Raw genomic sequence first — 14,196 nt, 5'->3', positions numbered from 1 at the left:
CAAACCTTACTCATTTTTATCAATGCACATAGAAAGCATCCTGTCTGGATGCACCATGGCTTTATATGGCAACTAGTCTGTCCAGTGACTACACACATGTGAATTGAAGATGTTCAGAAGCAGAGAATTTTGTCTCTTGAGTGTATCTCTGGAAGAGCCTGTTAATTAGTGTAATGAATTTGCAAGATCACTGTGCCCCTTTCCACCATCTTCATTCCAACTACACAGTTCACAAAGGAATTAGATAATTTCCTGCGCCACAGCTATTTAAAAGCAGTATCCAGTGGGGCTGAGATGCTGGCTGTGCGTGGAAGTTGTAGGAGAGACGTTCTCCTCATTATCCAAATGTTTGAGGATTTTGGTAATGAGTCATTCTGCCAAATGGCTTTGACAGTCTGCCCCAAGAACTATCAGGTAAGATCTACCATCCTGTGTTACTCAAGAGTCTAGAACATATTTCCTGTAGACCACTGACCCACTTGTGGTCAAGACACTCTTTCTGCACCAACTTCAGTAGGTAATACACGATCCAATTAAATACAATGGCCGTGGCCACAAAGGCAGGCTCGTCCTTTGCAGGAATGGGTTGAACTGGAGTACCCAGCTGATATTTTTGGACCCGGGGTCTATGGGCACGGCCGCATTTCAGAGAAAACGGCTGAGGTAAATAGCGCAACCCAAAAGGGATGTAGAGACCCATTCTGCATCAACCCCAGCAACACAGAACCCTTCCAGCCTGATGACCAAATTCTTTCCTTCGATGGAGGGAAGGGGACGGAGAGGCCGGGCTGACCAGCCCTTCCGCTTCGCGCTTGCGGCCTCCCACCTTGAGCCCGCCCCCTTTCTGCTTGCGGCGCTGTGATTGGACGAGGCGCCGCGCGTGCGCGAGGGCGCTTCCTGCGAGGGAAGATGGCGCTCGGGAGCGGGAGCGGGAGCGTGGCGGAGGTTTGGAACAGGGCGGACATTCCGTTCCCGGAATCTTCCTCCCTCACCGTGGCGGCCACCGACTTGGGTAGGGGCGGATCGCTGAGCCAGAGCCGGAGCCGGAGCCACACAAAGGCCCTCTATTTCGACAGCCGGGAAGCTTTAAAATTACCAGGGAAAATGCAGTGTAGAAGTCTGCCGCTTAAGTAAAAGTAGGAAATGGGGACAACCCCCCTCCCATAGTTCCCGAGTTTTCATCCTTATTTCCGATGATAGCATTTTACCTAGACATGAGCAGTTTTTATTTCGAAATCAAATCTTGTGACCTACACTAATAAACGCAAGAGATTCTGCAGTTGCTGGAGATCCAAAGCAACACACACAATGCTGGAGAAACGCAGCAGGTCAGGCAGTGTCTATGGCAAGGAATGAAAAATCGACGTTTCAGGCTGAGACCCGTCTTCAGCAGCTCCAGCATTTTTTGTGCGTGTTACTCTGGATTTCCAGCATTTGCAGAATCTGTGTTAATGTTAATCTCTCTTCTCAAATGATACGATTAGTATTTTAAACATTTTCTGTTTATTTTCAAGGTTCTTAATGATTTATCTCCTAATTTGAATGCTCCACATTATGTAAATGTTTTGTGCCCAATTATGAGGATGGTGTGGTGCAGCGTTTAGCACAGTTCATTACAGCATCAGCGATCCATCCATCAGGGTTCAGTTCCCATCGCTGTCTGTAAGGAGTTTATACATTCTCCCCGTGACCGTGTGTGTTTCCTCTGGGTGCTCCTGTTTCCTCTCTCATTGCAAAATCATACAATTGTGGTTATTTAGTTGTGGGCATGCCAAGCACTGCAGGTCAGGCCCATCAGCAAGTTGCTCGATAGTCGAGGAGCTGGACTTTGTTGCTACCTGTTACAGAAAAGCGGCGGAGTCGGTGCACATTCTAACAAACGGTGCGAGTGATTGTCTTGGATGTTTTTCTTGTGTTCGCAAGACCCTGTTGGACGTTAGTAATGTAGAATACTCCCAGTCTAGTTCACTTGGTTTACTGGTTCATGGGTGGGGGGGGGGGCTGTGTGGCCTCTGTTGTTGTGCGGACTAGGCCCAGGCAGTGTGGTGTGGCATCCATGCTGGTCTGGGAGCTCCCCCTCCCAATGCTGCTGTTCTCTAGTGTTCACTGTGTGGAGGAAGGCAACTTGGATTGCGCTTGTCTGCAAATGCTGTGAGCTTGTTCTTGCCAACAACATCTGTACGCCATCAAACTCCAGAATGTGTCGCTCAGAGATTTGGGCTATATAATATTTTTTTTTGTGTGACTATGTTTACTACAATCTTATATGTGCCTTGTGCTGTCTATGACTTGTTACTGTGTTTTGCAACTTGGCCCCAGAGGAATGGTGTTTTGTTTGGCTGTATTCATTGATATCCCTGAGTGACAATTGAACTTGGAAGTGTGGCAACATTTGTGGATCCTCAGCCTGTTTTGGCTTTTGACACAAAATCTGCATGTTGATGAATAGGTACCACCTTTGGCAGTCCCTTGGGATTGGGATGAATTGCTTCTGCTTCTGCTGTTAGGGATTCTGGCACTATGAGGTGAAGCCAATTTAGGAACTGTTGACTGTGGTAATGGGCCAACAGTTCCCTGGAATCAGTGGAAATGTTGCATTGTTTTATGGAGGAGTTTAGAATGGAATATCAGCTTCAGGAATTTTGTTTGGCATGTGAACATTATGGTCTGCCCAGCATGGCCAACTAATCGTAACTAAGGCCTCAGTGTCAAGGAGATGACACTGGCATCGGTTTGCCTGTCCTTGCAGTGAATTTGGAGAGCTCTGTACAGGTGCTGTTGTGCTAGTTTTCCGGTGTACCTGTTGTAGGCACTCCAGGTGACAAAACATATTTGAAAGTGTAGATCACTACTGCCTGGAAGATCATGGGTTTAGTTTGTGGTCTGTAATTGTGATTGTGACCTTCAGTGTTCTTTCCCTCAGAGGACCAGAGACTCTGATGCATTGAGGAAGAAACTCAGCACTTTCAGTGTTGCCTTCATCCAGAGCTGGTTCCTGAAGTATGGGGAGTAGTTCACATTTTTCCTGGGTCTTGTGAACTTTTATAGTTTGAGGGCAATGTGGGCAGGTTGGTGGAAGATAGTAATCTTGTGCATGTCCTCTCCCATGCTTCATTTGACATTGTCTTGAAACTGAAGTTTCCAATATGTGCAAATGCAAGCACTGCATAGGGCAAGTGGGCTAACAAGGTTTGAGTGACGGTGGTTGTGGAGAGTACCGACCGCAGGATGAGCCATTTCCCATTAGTTCCAAAGATCGTCTCCACTCCTTTGGGAAGTTTGTGGGAGGTGAAGTTCTGCATTGTATGAGAAAGATGGAGAAAACTAGCATGATACTGCTTGATTTGGCACAGGCCTTCACTGTGAATGGTTCTGTTGCAGACTCTTGGTTAATATTACGGCTTGCGTGTCATGGTGGAATAACTGTAAGATGAGAGTGGGTATTTTTGTGTGTGCAGTCTAATTCACAGAGGGTGTTCTAACGCCCCTCCTGATTGGTGACAAAGGATTCACAAGGTCCTAAGATCCTCCCTCATTCTTTTAAGCTCTGTCAAGTACAGGCCCAAATATATCAAATGCTCTTTGTACATTAAGCTTTTCATTCCCAGGGTCAATCTGGTGAAACACGAGGAAATCTGCAGATGCTGGAAATTCAAACAACAACACACACAAAATGCTGGTGGAACACAGAAGGCCAGGCAGCATCTATAAGGAGAAGTAGTGTTGACGTTTTGGGCCGAGACACTTCATCAGGACTAACCGAAAGGAAAGATAGTAAGAGATTTGACAGTAGAAGAGGCCATGGATAGACATATCAGAATGGGAATGGGATGTGGAATTAAAATGTGTGGCTACCTGGACTATTCCTCTTCCCACCCTGTCTCTTGCAAAAATGCTATCCCCTTCTCACAATTCCTCCGTCTCTGCTGCATCTGCTCTCAGAATGAGACTTTTCATTCCAGGACGAAGGAGATGTCTTCCTTTTTTAAACAAAGGGGCTTCCCTTCTACCATCAACTCTGCTCTCAAGCGTATCTCTCCCATTTCCCGCACACCTGCCCTCACCCCATCCGCCTGCTATCCCACTCGGGATAGGGTTTCCCTTGCCCTCACCTACCACCCCACCAGCCTCCAGGTCCAACGTATAATTCTCCGTAACTTCCGCCACCTCCAATGGGATCCCACTACCAAGCACATCTTTCCCTCCCCTCTTTCTGCTTTCCGCAGGGATCGCTCCCTACACGACTCCCTTGTCCACTCGTCCCCCCATCTCTTCCCACCGATCTCCCTCCTGGCACTTATCCTTGTAAGAGGAACAAGTGCTACACCTGCCCTTACACTTCCTCCCTCACCACCATTCAGGGCCCCAGACAGTCCTTCCAGGTGAGGTGACACTTCACCTGTGAGTCGGCTGGTGTGGTATACTGTGTCCGGTGCTCCTGGTATATATTGGTGAGACCCAACGCAGACTGGGAGACAGTTTCGCTGAACACCTATGCTTGGTCCCCCAGAGAAAGCAGGATCTCCCAGTGGCCACACATTTTAATTCGACATCCCATTCCCATTCTGATATGTCTATCCATGGCCTCCTCTACTGTCAAAATGAATCCAGCCTCAGGTTGGAGGAACAACACATTATATACCGGCTGGGTAGCCTCCAACCTGATGGCAAGAACATTGACTTCTCTAATTTTTGTTAATGCCCCTCCTCCCCTTCTTACCCCATCCCTGACATATTTAGTTGTCTTTGTTTCTCTTTCTCTCTGACCATCACTCTGCCTGTTCTCCATCTCCCTCTAGTGCTTCCCCGTCCCTCTTTCTCCCGAGGCCTCCCGTCCCATGATCCTTTCCCTTCTCCAGCTCTGTATCACTTTCGCCAGTCACCTTTCCAGCTCTTAGCTTCATCCCACCCCCTCCGGTCTTCTCCTATCATTTTGCATTTCTCCCTCCCCCACTACTTTCAAATCTCTTACTATCTTTCTTTTCAGTTAGTCCTGACGAAGGGTCTTGGCCCGAAATGTCGACAGTGCTTCTCCTTATAGATGCTGCCTGGCCTGCCGTGTTCCACCAGCATTTTGTGTGTGTCAATTTGGTGAACCTGAGTTGCACCCTTTCCAGGGCCAATACGAGGCCCAAAATTGTTCACAATATTTCCGAATGTGGCCTGACCAAGGAGTGCTGGTGAGATGCTGCACTGTACAGGTAGTCCCCGAGTTACGAACGTCTGACTTACAAACCGAGGAAGGAGAACGCCGTCCACCATTTTAAGTCTGATTGCGACGCTGACTGCCATTTTGAATCGGATCGCGATGCCATCCACCATTTTAAGTCGTTGCCATTGACACTGTGTTGAGTGTGTAACTTTGTATTTTGGCTTAAATTTTTCTTAATGAGGTTCACCCTGACCCCTCTTCTCCCTCCCCCCCCCTCCCCCCCCCGTTCTGGTTGGCTGGTGGTGCAGTGAGATCAGTGCCGGGCTCGTGAACAGAGGTTCCTGAGTTCAATCCAGTGACAGACCGTTCCCGTGCTGGGTTGATGTTGATCCAGTGACTCCTGTACCATGCCGGGTTGATGTCGAGTTTGCAACTCGACCTCATTAAAAAAAAACACTGCCACCTCCAGTTTAAATTCCCACGCGGAATATTGTGGAAGATCAAATACCCAAACCCAGCACAGCCCCCACTTGTCCCATTTAACCTGTCTCAGTGCGGTGGACTTTAGGAGCCAGGGAATTCAGTGCAGTGGTCCTTAGGATCCAGCGGAGGTTGGGACCTGCTGCCTGCAGTGTTTCTGTTCCGTTGATGGGAAGTGATCGTGATTGAAAATAAAGTGGAAATAATAGTGTTTGGAAAGAGGTGAAACGCCGTTGGTCATTGGAAAAGCGTTAGGCCACAGTCGGTCAACGATCGGAACAATTTTAAAGGATAAAGTGAAAATAATGGAGCAAGTGAAAGACCCTGCCCCAATGAAAGCTACAATTATTACTAAGCAACGCAGTGGTTTAGTTATTGGAATACATATGTTTCTTAAGTGTTTTATAAGCATAGAAAGGTTAAATATATACTATATAGTAAGACAAGTGTTTGACTGACACTAAATAATACTGGATGTACTTGTTCCGACTTGCGTACAAATCCAAGTTAAAGGCGGACTCGGGAATGGAACTCGTTCGTAACCCGGGGACTGCCTGTATTCTATAGAAGCCATGAAGTGCTGCTACTTTGCATCAGTGATGGAGAGATTGAATGTTTGTAGATGGGATGCCTATCAAACAGACTGCTATGTCATCTGTTGTTGGGCCTTGTGACTAGTGTTGATGCTGAGCAAGTGTAGAGTATTCCATCAAACTTCAGACTTGAGCCTTATGGTGGACAGTCTATTCAGAATTAAGAGATGAGTTACTTGCCATAGGATTGACGTGATCTTGCAGCCACATCCCTAACTAGCAGCTCTGATTCAGTTTGTGGTCAGTGGTAGCCCCAGAATATAGATGTGTGGGTTCATCCCTATCAAGCCACAATGACTTACATTGTGTTTTCATTATTCTACTAAATTCTTATTAATTCTTAATTATTTCAGCATTACATCTTTATAACTTTGTACTAACTCTGTACACTTTAAACAAAAAAAAAATTGCTGTTTTTAAAATGGTGCCTATATATTGATTGTAGTTTCTGTTTTGCAGTGGTGATTCAAAGCATGGCGTGGGTGCTGTTAAAGATTATTTGTAGTGAAAGGAAGTGTAATTGTGCTAGTTCAGCACTCTTACTTTAGGACTTGCCTTTTGAGAATTTGGTAGAAAGTCATACCTAAGTAGAAGATCTCAGGTGTAGATTGTCTGACATTTGAGTTCATTCATAATGGTTGGAGTCAAATGCTAAAAATATTTAAAATGCATATGTATTGAGTAACATAATTGCACTTTATGTTGTTTCAGATGTCTTCATAACTGATCTCCATTCTGCCTGTGAAAATGCGATTAGAGTATTAACTGATAAATCCCTTACAGTGGAGCTTCTTGTCCTGCGCTCTGTGATTTATACTTTCCATAACAGGCTACATCAGCACAAGTCTTACCTTGTCATAAAGCAGGTTAGTGTCCTTGTAGAGAAATTTGTAAGTCTCAATTGAGTGCATGATTGCTGGAGTGCAAAAAAAAACTACACCAAATTAGCTAAATTATACTGAGTACTATTTTACTCTTAGAGACCATTCAAAAATAGTTTATTACTCTGATGGAGAAGATGGAGCAATTCACAACATACAGGCTTGAAATTTATGCAGCAAAAGTTCTCAACCACACATCAACATATTTTATTTATTTCTATTAAAGCATTAAATTGATGAAGTTATTTTACTTTTCTCTGCCCCAATAGGTTGAACAATGTGTAAATCGTCTTCACAAAATGCAACTTAATCATTCAGTTCAAAGTCTGATCAACTCGTGTTCAAGGTAAACTTTGAAAGGAAATGTAAAAATACACATTCTTTAATTAGTGCATCTTGTAACTTTGATCTTCATTTTTAGAGTCACCAGAAAGCATAAGCTGGAAAGCAATCGCCCGAAGCAGGTTCCCAACCAGGCAGTCCTGGAGTGGATGTCACTGAAAGTATTGGGAGGTAGTAAGCTGATACTGCGGCTGATGGATATGTGCTCCAAAGCATTTCTGTATCCTTGAGTATGACAATTTCCTGCCATTCCCCACTACTTACGTGTGCTATAGTGTCCAGTCTGAAAATTGATGTGGCATTGGTGCTGATAATAAAGCCACCATTACTGACCTTCATCAGAAGTACTGTTATGTGAAGTTGATTTATATGTGTGTGTATGTGTGTTTGACAGATTTTTTAAAAAAATCAACACTTGTAGGATATTTGATTATGTACTGTGGACTTTGGAAATTATTAAGCTTACTTTTGAAGTTATTAAGCTGTATTCCTCTGGACATGATTTGTATGCAGCCAATTGACAGCTATTTGGAAATCCCTTTGAAACATTTATATGGTCCTGTTTGTTATTCTTGTCTACTTGACTGACAGCCATGAATATAAATCCCACATTCATCTCTGCCATGTGATGTATCATACGTCTTCAATTTATTTTGTAAGGAAATGGCTGAAAATTTTGGAAGAAAGTTTGAAAAATCCTTTTTGCCTATGTGGTTAAAAGTGAGGGAATTACATGGGGTGGATGACTGAAAAGTAGACTCATTTTAGACTCTAATAGAAAATGGAGGGCAGAGTTTAAAATAAGCTGATATTAATGGTGAATTAAAGATGGGCTAGGGTATCCTTGGAGTACTCAAATCCAGAAATGGAAAACGTATGTGAGGGGAATTTAGCACTAGGCGGGCCGATTGGATCATACATATATGGTAATGACACCCAGGGCATTCTAGGCTTTTCTTGAACCTTAAAATTTCTTTTCCTCTGATGATCGCTTCATATTCCACCACATATTTGACCCCTCCCAATAGTGCAGAGTTGAAGATGAAGAGTGGGGCAATGTCATTAATAATTGCACAGAAGTTTAAAGTTGGAAATTGAGGCAGTAAATCCATCCTCAAGTTCCACATGATTCCTTCAACAGTGAGCCAGACGATTTGATGCTTGATTTATAAACACCATCTGGACTTCTGATCTTCCTTTCATTGAAAGTATTCACTTTTATTTCCCCAGCATGATCCAAGCATCTTGCCAAGTGCTAAATTCCCTTTTATTATGTTTTCTATTTCTGGATTGGAGTACTCCAAGCAACATAAGCAAAATGCTGGAGGAAGTCAGCAGGCCAGACAGCATCTATGGAAAAGAGTACAGTGGACGTTTCGGGCCGAGACCCTTCAGCAGGACTGGACTTTTTGTCTCCAGTCCTGCTGAAGGGTTTCGGCCCAAAATGTTAATTATTCCCTCTTTTGCATAGAAGCTGCCTGGTCTGCTGAGTTCCTCCAGCATTTTGTGTGTGTGCCTGGATTTCCAGCAACTGCAAATTTTCTCTTGTTTGTGATTAAGCACTCCAGGGCTCTTTTAGCCCACCTCCTATTCAGCATAAATATAAGCTTATTTTAAACTTTAGTGGCTAAGTTTTTATTTTCAAGACACAGTAATGTGTGTATTAATAAAAGCTGGCATGAAGTTACCATTGAAGTGAATTCTTTGATCTTAATCTAATGCTTAATTCAAAACATTTTCAAATGTTGGTTATCTTAATTGTAACAAATTGCAGTTTGACTGGTCAATTTCTTCGTTATGGAAGATACATAGTCCTAAATGTGATTATGACAGGAATTCTCAGCAGACTCTGGTAAGTGAATAGTTCATTTGGTGGAAATCCTATTTGTAGTCATTAAATTTCGGTAAATATTTTTAATGAAAGATTCATAGTATTTTACAGCTGTGTTTTGCTTTTCTTTCTAGGGTCCTGTTTAAAAGAATCCTAATATATCTGGATGTTTTATATGACAGACTATTGGTGGCAGTAAATGAAGTATCTAAAATTCAATATTTGCCTTTTGTGAAGGACTTTACCTTCCCTGTTAGCCTGAGGCAGTGGCTTGGTCTTTCCTCGATCAAAGGAATACAAATTAAAATGCCAAGCTTTTTCTCTCAGACCACTGGAGTACCTTTGGGAAAGCCAAATTTACTTGATGAGTTGTTTTCAGAACCTGAAGCCTTATTGGTGACAGATGATCAAAGTGTAACGTTAGATGAAAATAAAATGAATTACAACCACGTCCCTAAAATCGCCAGTCAGTTTCTGGATATCGGCATTCCTGTACAGGGTCAAAGACTCTGTAAAATTGGTGAGCTTTTGTATAATGTTATGACAGTTAAATATTGCAACACACACAAAATGCTGGAGAAATCTGAAATCCAGCAGCATCTATGGAACAAAATGAACAGTTCATGTTTTGGACTCAGACCCTTCATCAGGACCCTTCACTTCCCTCTTAGATGGCCTGACCAACTGAGTTCTTGCCGCATTTTGTGTGTGTTGCTCAAACTTTTTCCAGTATCTGCAGTCTGTCTTGTGTCACAGTTAGTTACTGTATTGCTTTGTTTGTCTAATAAGAATGTGTGCAGTTCTGGTTTCTGCGTTATAGGGAGATTGTGGAGGCATTGTGGGTACAGAAGAGGCTTAACAGGATGCTGCCTGAATTAGAGGGTATTAGCTATAATGAGTGGTGGGTTGTTTCCTCTGGAGTGTCAGGGGTCGAAGGGTGACCCGGTAGAAGCTTATAAGCCATAGAGAACGTGGACAGTCAGAAATTTTTTCCCAGGGAAGAAATATTAAATCCTAGATGGAGTAGCTTTAAGGTGGAGTGGGAAAGGAGATATGTGAGATGTGTGTCTGTACACAATGATAGCTACCAGGAATATACTGCTAGGGGTGGTGGTGGAAGCAGATATGCTATTGGCATTTCAGAGGTTTTAGGTGGACATGTGAATCTGCACGGAATGGAGGGGTATAGAGCATGTGCAGGCAGAAGGGGTTAGTGTAATTTGTCGTCATGTTTTTGATATACATCTCGGGTTAATGGGTCTATTCCTGTGCTGTATGGTTCCGTATTTAAATGATAATCTTTGCCAGAATTTCATACTGTCCTGGTGTTTTCCACAACTGGTGTGCTACATTTTTTAAAAATGCAAGTTGTATTGGAATTGAACTAATTATTTTGTTTATATTGAAGGAACTGACAGACAATTTGGGTTTAAGATGACATTTCAGCAGGCTCAAAGGCACAACTTTGCTGTGGTCAGTATGTTTCTTTTAATTGCAGTAAGAATGATTGATTAAAAGTATGCATATTGCTGTAGGTATTTCACACCATCTTTAACATAAATGTTTTATGTTTTCAGAAAAGTCTGAAGTCTGAGGGAGAATTTAGCTGCAGAAGAGCAAAGAGGAATGAGCAGCCACTTGTTCCACTGACTGAGTTTTTGGAAAGGATTACCGCAGCACAGACTTTAAGCAAACTGTGTCGGGAGCTTAAAACAATATTCCTTTGGTTTAAGAAAAGAAAACTGAAGCACAAAAGTTACTATTTAGGAAATCAGTATCTGAAATGTCACAAATTAAAAATGGTGGAATCCCTTGGCTACAGGTCTGTATAACTAATGGGCAGAGTTAGAGATGTACTAAAATTGTTCTGATAGCATTTTGATGATCAACCATTTAGTTGCAGCATTTGCTTGTCAGTGGTTTTGCTATCCTGCATTTAAGAACAAAATGCTGAATCATTTGTTGCTTCTGTCAAATAACATCGATTGTAATTGGTGCTTTGCGTAAATCAGAGGATAGTTTTTTGTATTTCCAAGTAGCAGATGAAAATAATAATTTCAAAAAAATTGAGCCAGTGCTATCTGAAGTGGGACGGGCACCATGGTAGTGTAGCAGTTAGTGAGACTCTATTACAGCTTGGGGTGTGGAGTTTGGAGTACTACCCCAGTCTTCCCCGTGGAAGGCGTAGGTTTTCTCCAGCTCCTCTGGTTTCCTCCCACGGTCCAAAGATGTATCAGTCTGTAGGCCATTTTAAATTGCCCTGTGATAAGGTAGGGCTATATTAGGGATTGTCAGGTGGTGCGGCTCGAAGGGCTGGAAGGATTTATTCTGCACTCTATCTCTAAGTAAATAAATGTAAATCCTATGAATTTTGGTACTTAATCCCCAACTGGGAACCATGCAAGATGTTTGATTTTTAATGAGGAGCCATGACAATGTTCTCCTCAGTTATTTGCCTCGTCCTTGGAATTGTAAAATATCTTTACAATATAGGGTTGCACAGTTACACAGGTAGTAGAACAGCAGCTTCACAGTTAAAGTCAATCCTGACCCCTGGTGTTGTTTGCGTGGAGGCTGTATGTTCTCCCTCTGACCATGTGAGTTTCCTTCAAGTGTTTCAGTTTCCTTCCATGTCCCAGGGACACAGGGATTGGTATTGTACATCACCTCTGTGGTGGGGAGTGGTAGCATCTGGTGAATAAAATGGATTGGTATAAATGGGTGATGAATGGATTTGGTGGGTTGAAGGATCTATTTGCTCTAGCTCTATAACTATATTAAGTAATTAGAAACTCCTGGAAATGTTTTCAAGAGGGAGAGATTTTGCTCAGCACCTTTTTTCCCCATAGGCCAATGTCACTTGATCAGTTAGTCAGAAATCAATTATTATTTCTTTATGCTGCCCTGGAGTTGGGATGAAGGTGTGGGACAAAGTGTCTGAAAATAAATGGGTAGCTACTTGCTTTAAAAGTTGGCTTTTGCAGTACCTGACTGAAGTTGATAACTTGTGCTTGGTAAGAGCACCCACCATCCCACAGCTCCTCTCTCTGCCTCACCCAGCTTCTACTTTTCCAATCTGCAACCTAGACATGTGTCTTAATTCTGTGCAGAATTATAGACAGTACTGCAGAGTGCAGGCAGAAGGACTAATTCATTGCATTTCAACTTGGGCTGACAAATGGATTCAGACCTATGGCAGAGGTGCAAGTAACTTGTCATGTTTTGCTACTGTTTGCTTCTCTTTATATTTCAGCTTTCCAAAGAAGATCAATTTCATAAAATCCTCTGTCTGCAAATGTCTCATCAAGAAGTCCCAGAGAACTTTTGAATCAGACAAGGTATTCAAAAAACATCTGAGTGGAATGACCTTTCTTCAGAAGTATAAGATAAAATACAAGAGACAGCTAAAGTTGCGCAAATTACAGTTAAGGAGGCAGAAGTCTTTGCTGAAAGCGAAAGCCTCATTCTTGAGTGTTAATACAGAGAAGAGGAGAAAGTTGCATGCAATACCACATTTTGATTGTGATAGGCAAGTTTCTGTAAAGAGACAGAGTATTAGAACAAATACGGCTGCTGAATTCGTTGGAGACTTCGGTCAGGATCAGAAACTGAAGAATGTGCCATACGCATCGGGCTCTCCAAATGTGACAAATGAAGATGATATTGATGATATTTTTGCATCAATTGGAGTATAGTTTGTTTTGTAAGTTTAAAAACCTCTGTAAAGGACTGGCAAAACAATATATGGGAAGCGAACCTTGAAGTGCCATCATTGTGCAATGAACTTAAAAATAATTATTATGATAATAATTCAGTTCTTGTTACTAAAAGCCTGGATATTATGAAATCTATAAAACTTGCTTCTGTGGAAGTGTTTCCTCGTCCAGAACTTCTCAGTGAGAGTTTGCAATGAAGAAGGAATTAAAATAATGTCAATTACATCGTCTGAATTCTGTGGTTATAAGTTTATATTGCAGTACTTCAAGACCTAGATTGTGTCCCTCACAATTGCTGAAAACACCTTCTGTCAGTTGCTTCCTGTAATTCACTTGTATAGATTTTTTTTTAAATTGCAAGATTGAGAATTTTGGAAGGTTTCCATCAGATTACAACAAAAAGTCAGTACAAAATAGACTATATCTTACTTTCAACCACACATTTAAGTTCGATTTTAATACTCTACAATATTTATTTCATTAATAATTATATTAACATGCAAGAGTGTAGTACCTGTCGAATGTTAATATCCAAAGTGCAGAGCTTCTGGGAATGGCTTCAATTTACCCAGATAGTGAACAGATCTGTTTCAGCACTAGAGTAAATACAGGCTTTCCCATGAGCTCTTAACATCAAATTCCTGCTTATCTGTTTGGTATGAAGGCTTGCGGTGTCACTTAAACTAAAATTAGCATCATAGGACTTAATTCCTTCCTTCATTCTACCCTGTATTCATTAATTTCACGAGTTGAAAATTTTATTATTTTTTCTCTCATGGGGTGATTACCAAAATAAAATTAATTTATAATTACATAAAAGTAAGCAATCAGCTACCAATTTTTTACTCTCCCATTTGGTTAAATGTTGCTGATGGAACAGCCTTTAATATTAAGTTGATTTTTCTAAACAAGTTTGGCCTGTGGAAAGCATGATAATTATTATGTTTTTTACCCACTAATTACAAATTCCGAAACTTAAAAAAATTAAGAGTGAACAGTCAACATTCTCACTCATGTATGCTTCCATTTTGTTTTCCCTTCTCCGATTTATTTTTGTTATTTGTTATAATCAGATGCCAGGGAAGAAACCAAGGTGAGCTGGCATGAATATTGAACAGTAAGTAAAAATAGGTGATAGTTGTGGGACCTCATTCCATTTTATTGGACCTAACTGCCATAATTTCAGAAACTACTGTAAGAT

At 41.9% G+C, this 14,196-nt stretch overlaps 1 protein-coding gene across 2 annotated transcripts; it reads left to right on the top strand.

Moving 5' to 3' along the window:
- Positions 1–870: 870 nt before the first annotated feature.
- Positions 871–13,246, top strand: nepro (nucleolus and neural progenitor protein). 2 transcript variants are annotated; one of them, XM_059964715.1, is made up of 9 exons: positions 871–1,012; positions 6,937–7,091; positions 7,376–7,452; positions 7,528–7,668; positions 9,223–9,300; positions 9,414–9,799; positions 10,688–10,752; positions 10,857–11,101; positions 12,533–13,246. In XM_059964715.1, the coding sequence occupies exons 1-9, from the start codon at positions 910–912 to the stop codon at positions 12,972–12,974; spliced, it is 1,692 nt and encodes a 563-aa protein (XP_059820698.1). In that variant the 5' UTR covers positions 871–909; the 3' UTR covers positions 12,975–13,246. The 2 variants fall into 2 exon arrangements, with proteins under 2 accessions (XP_059820698.1, XP_059820699.1); XM_059964716.1 differs by having other exon boundaries at positions 996–1,136.
- Positions 13,247–14,196: the final 950 nt, after the last annotated feature.

The sequence above is a fragment of the Hypanus sabinus genome, chromosome 3 (assembly GCF_030144855.1).
Source record: "Hypanus sabinus isolate sHypSab1 chromosome 3, sHypSab1.hap1, whole genome shotgun sequence".
NCBI classification, from domain to species: domain Eukaryota; kingdom Metazoa; phylum Chordata; class Chondrichthyes; order Myliobatiformes; family Dasyatidae; genus Hypanus; species Hypanus sabinus.
This window is presented reverse-complemented; position numbering and strand designations above follow the sequence as displayed.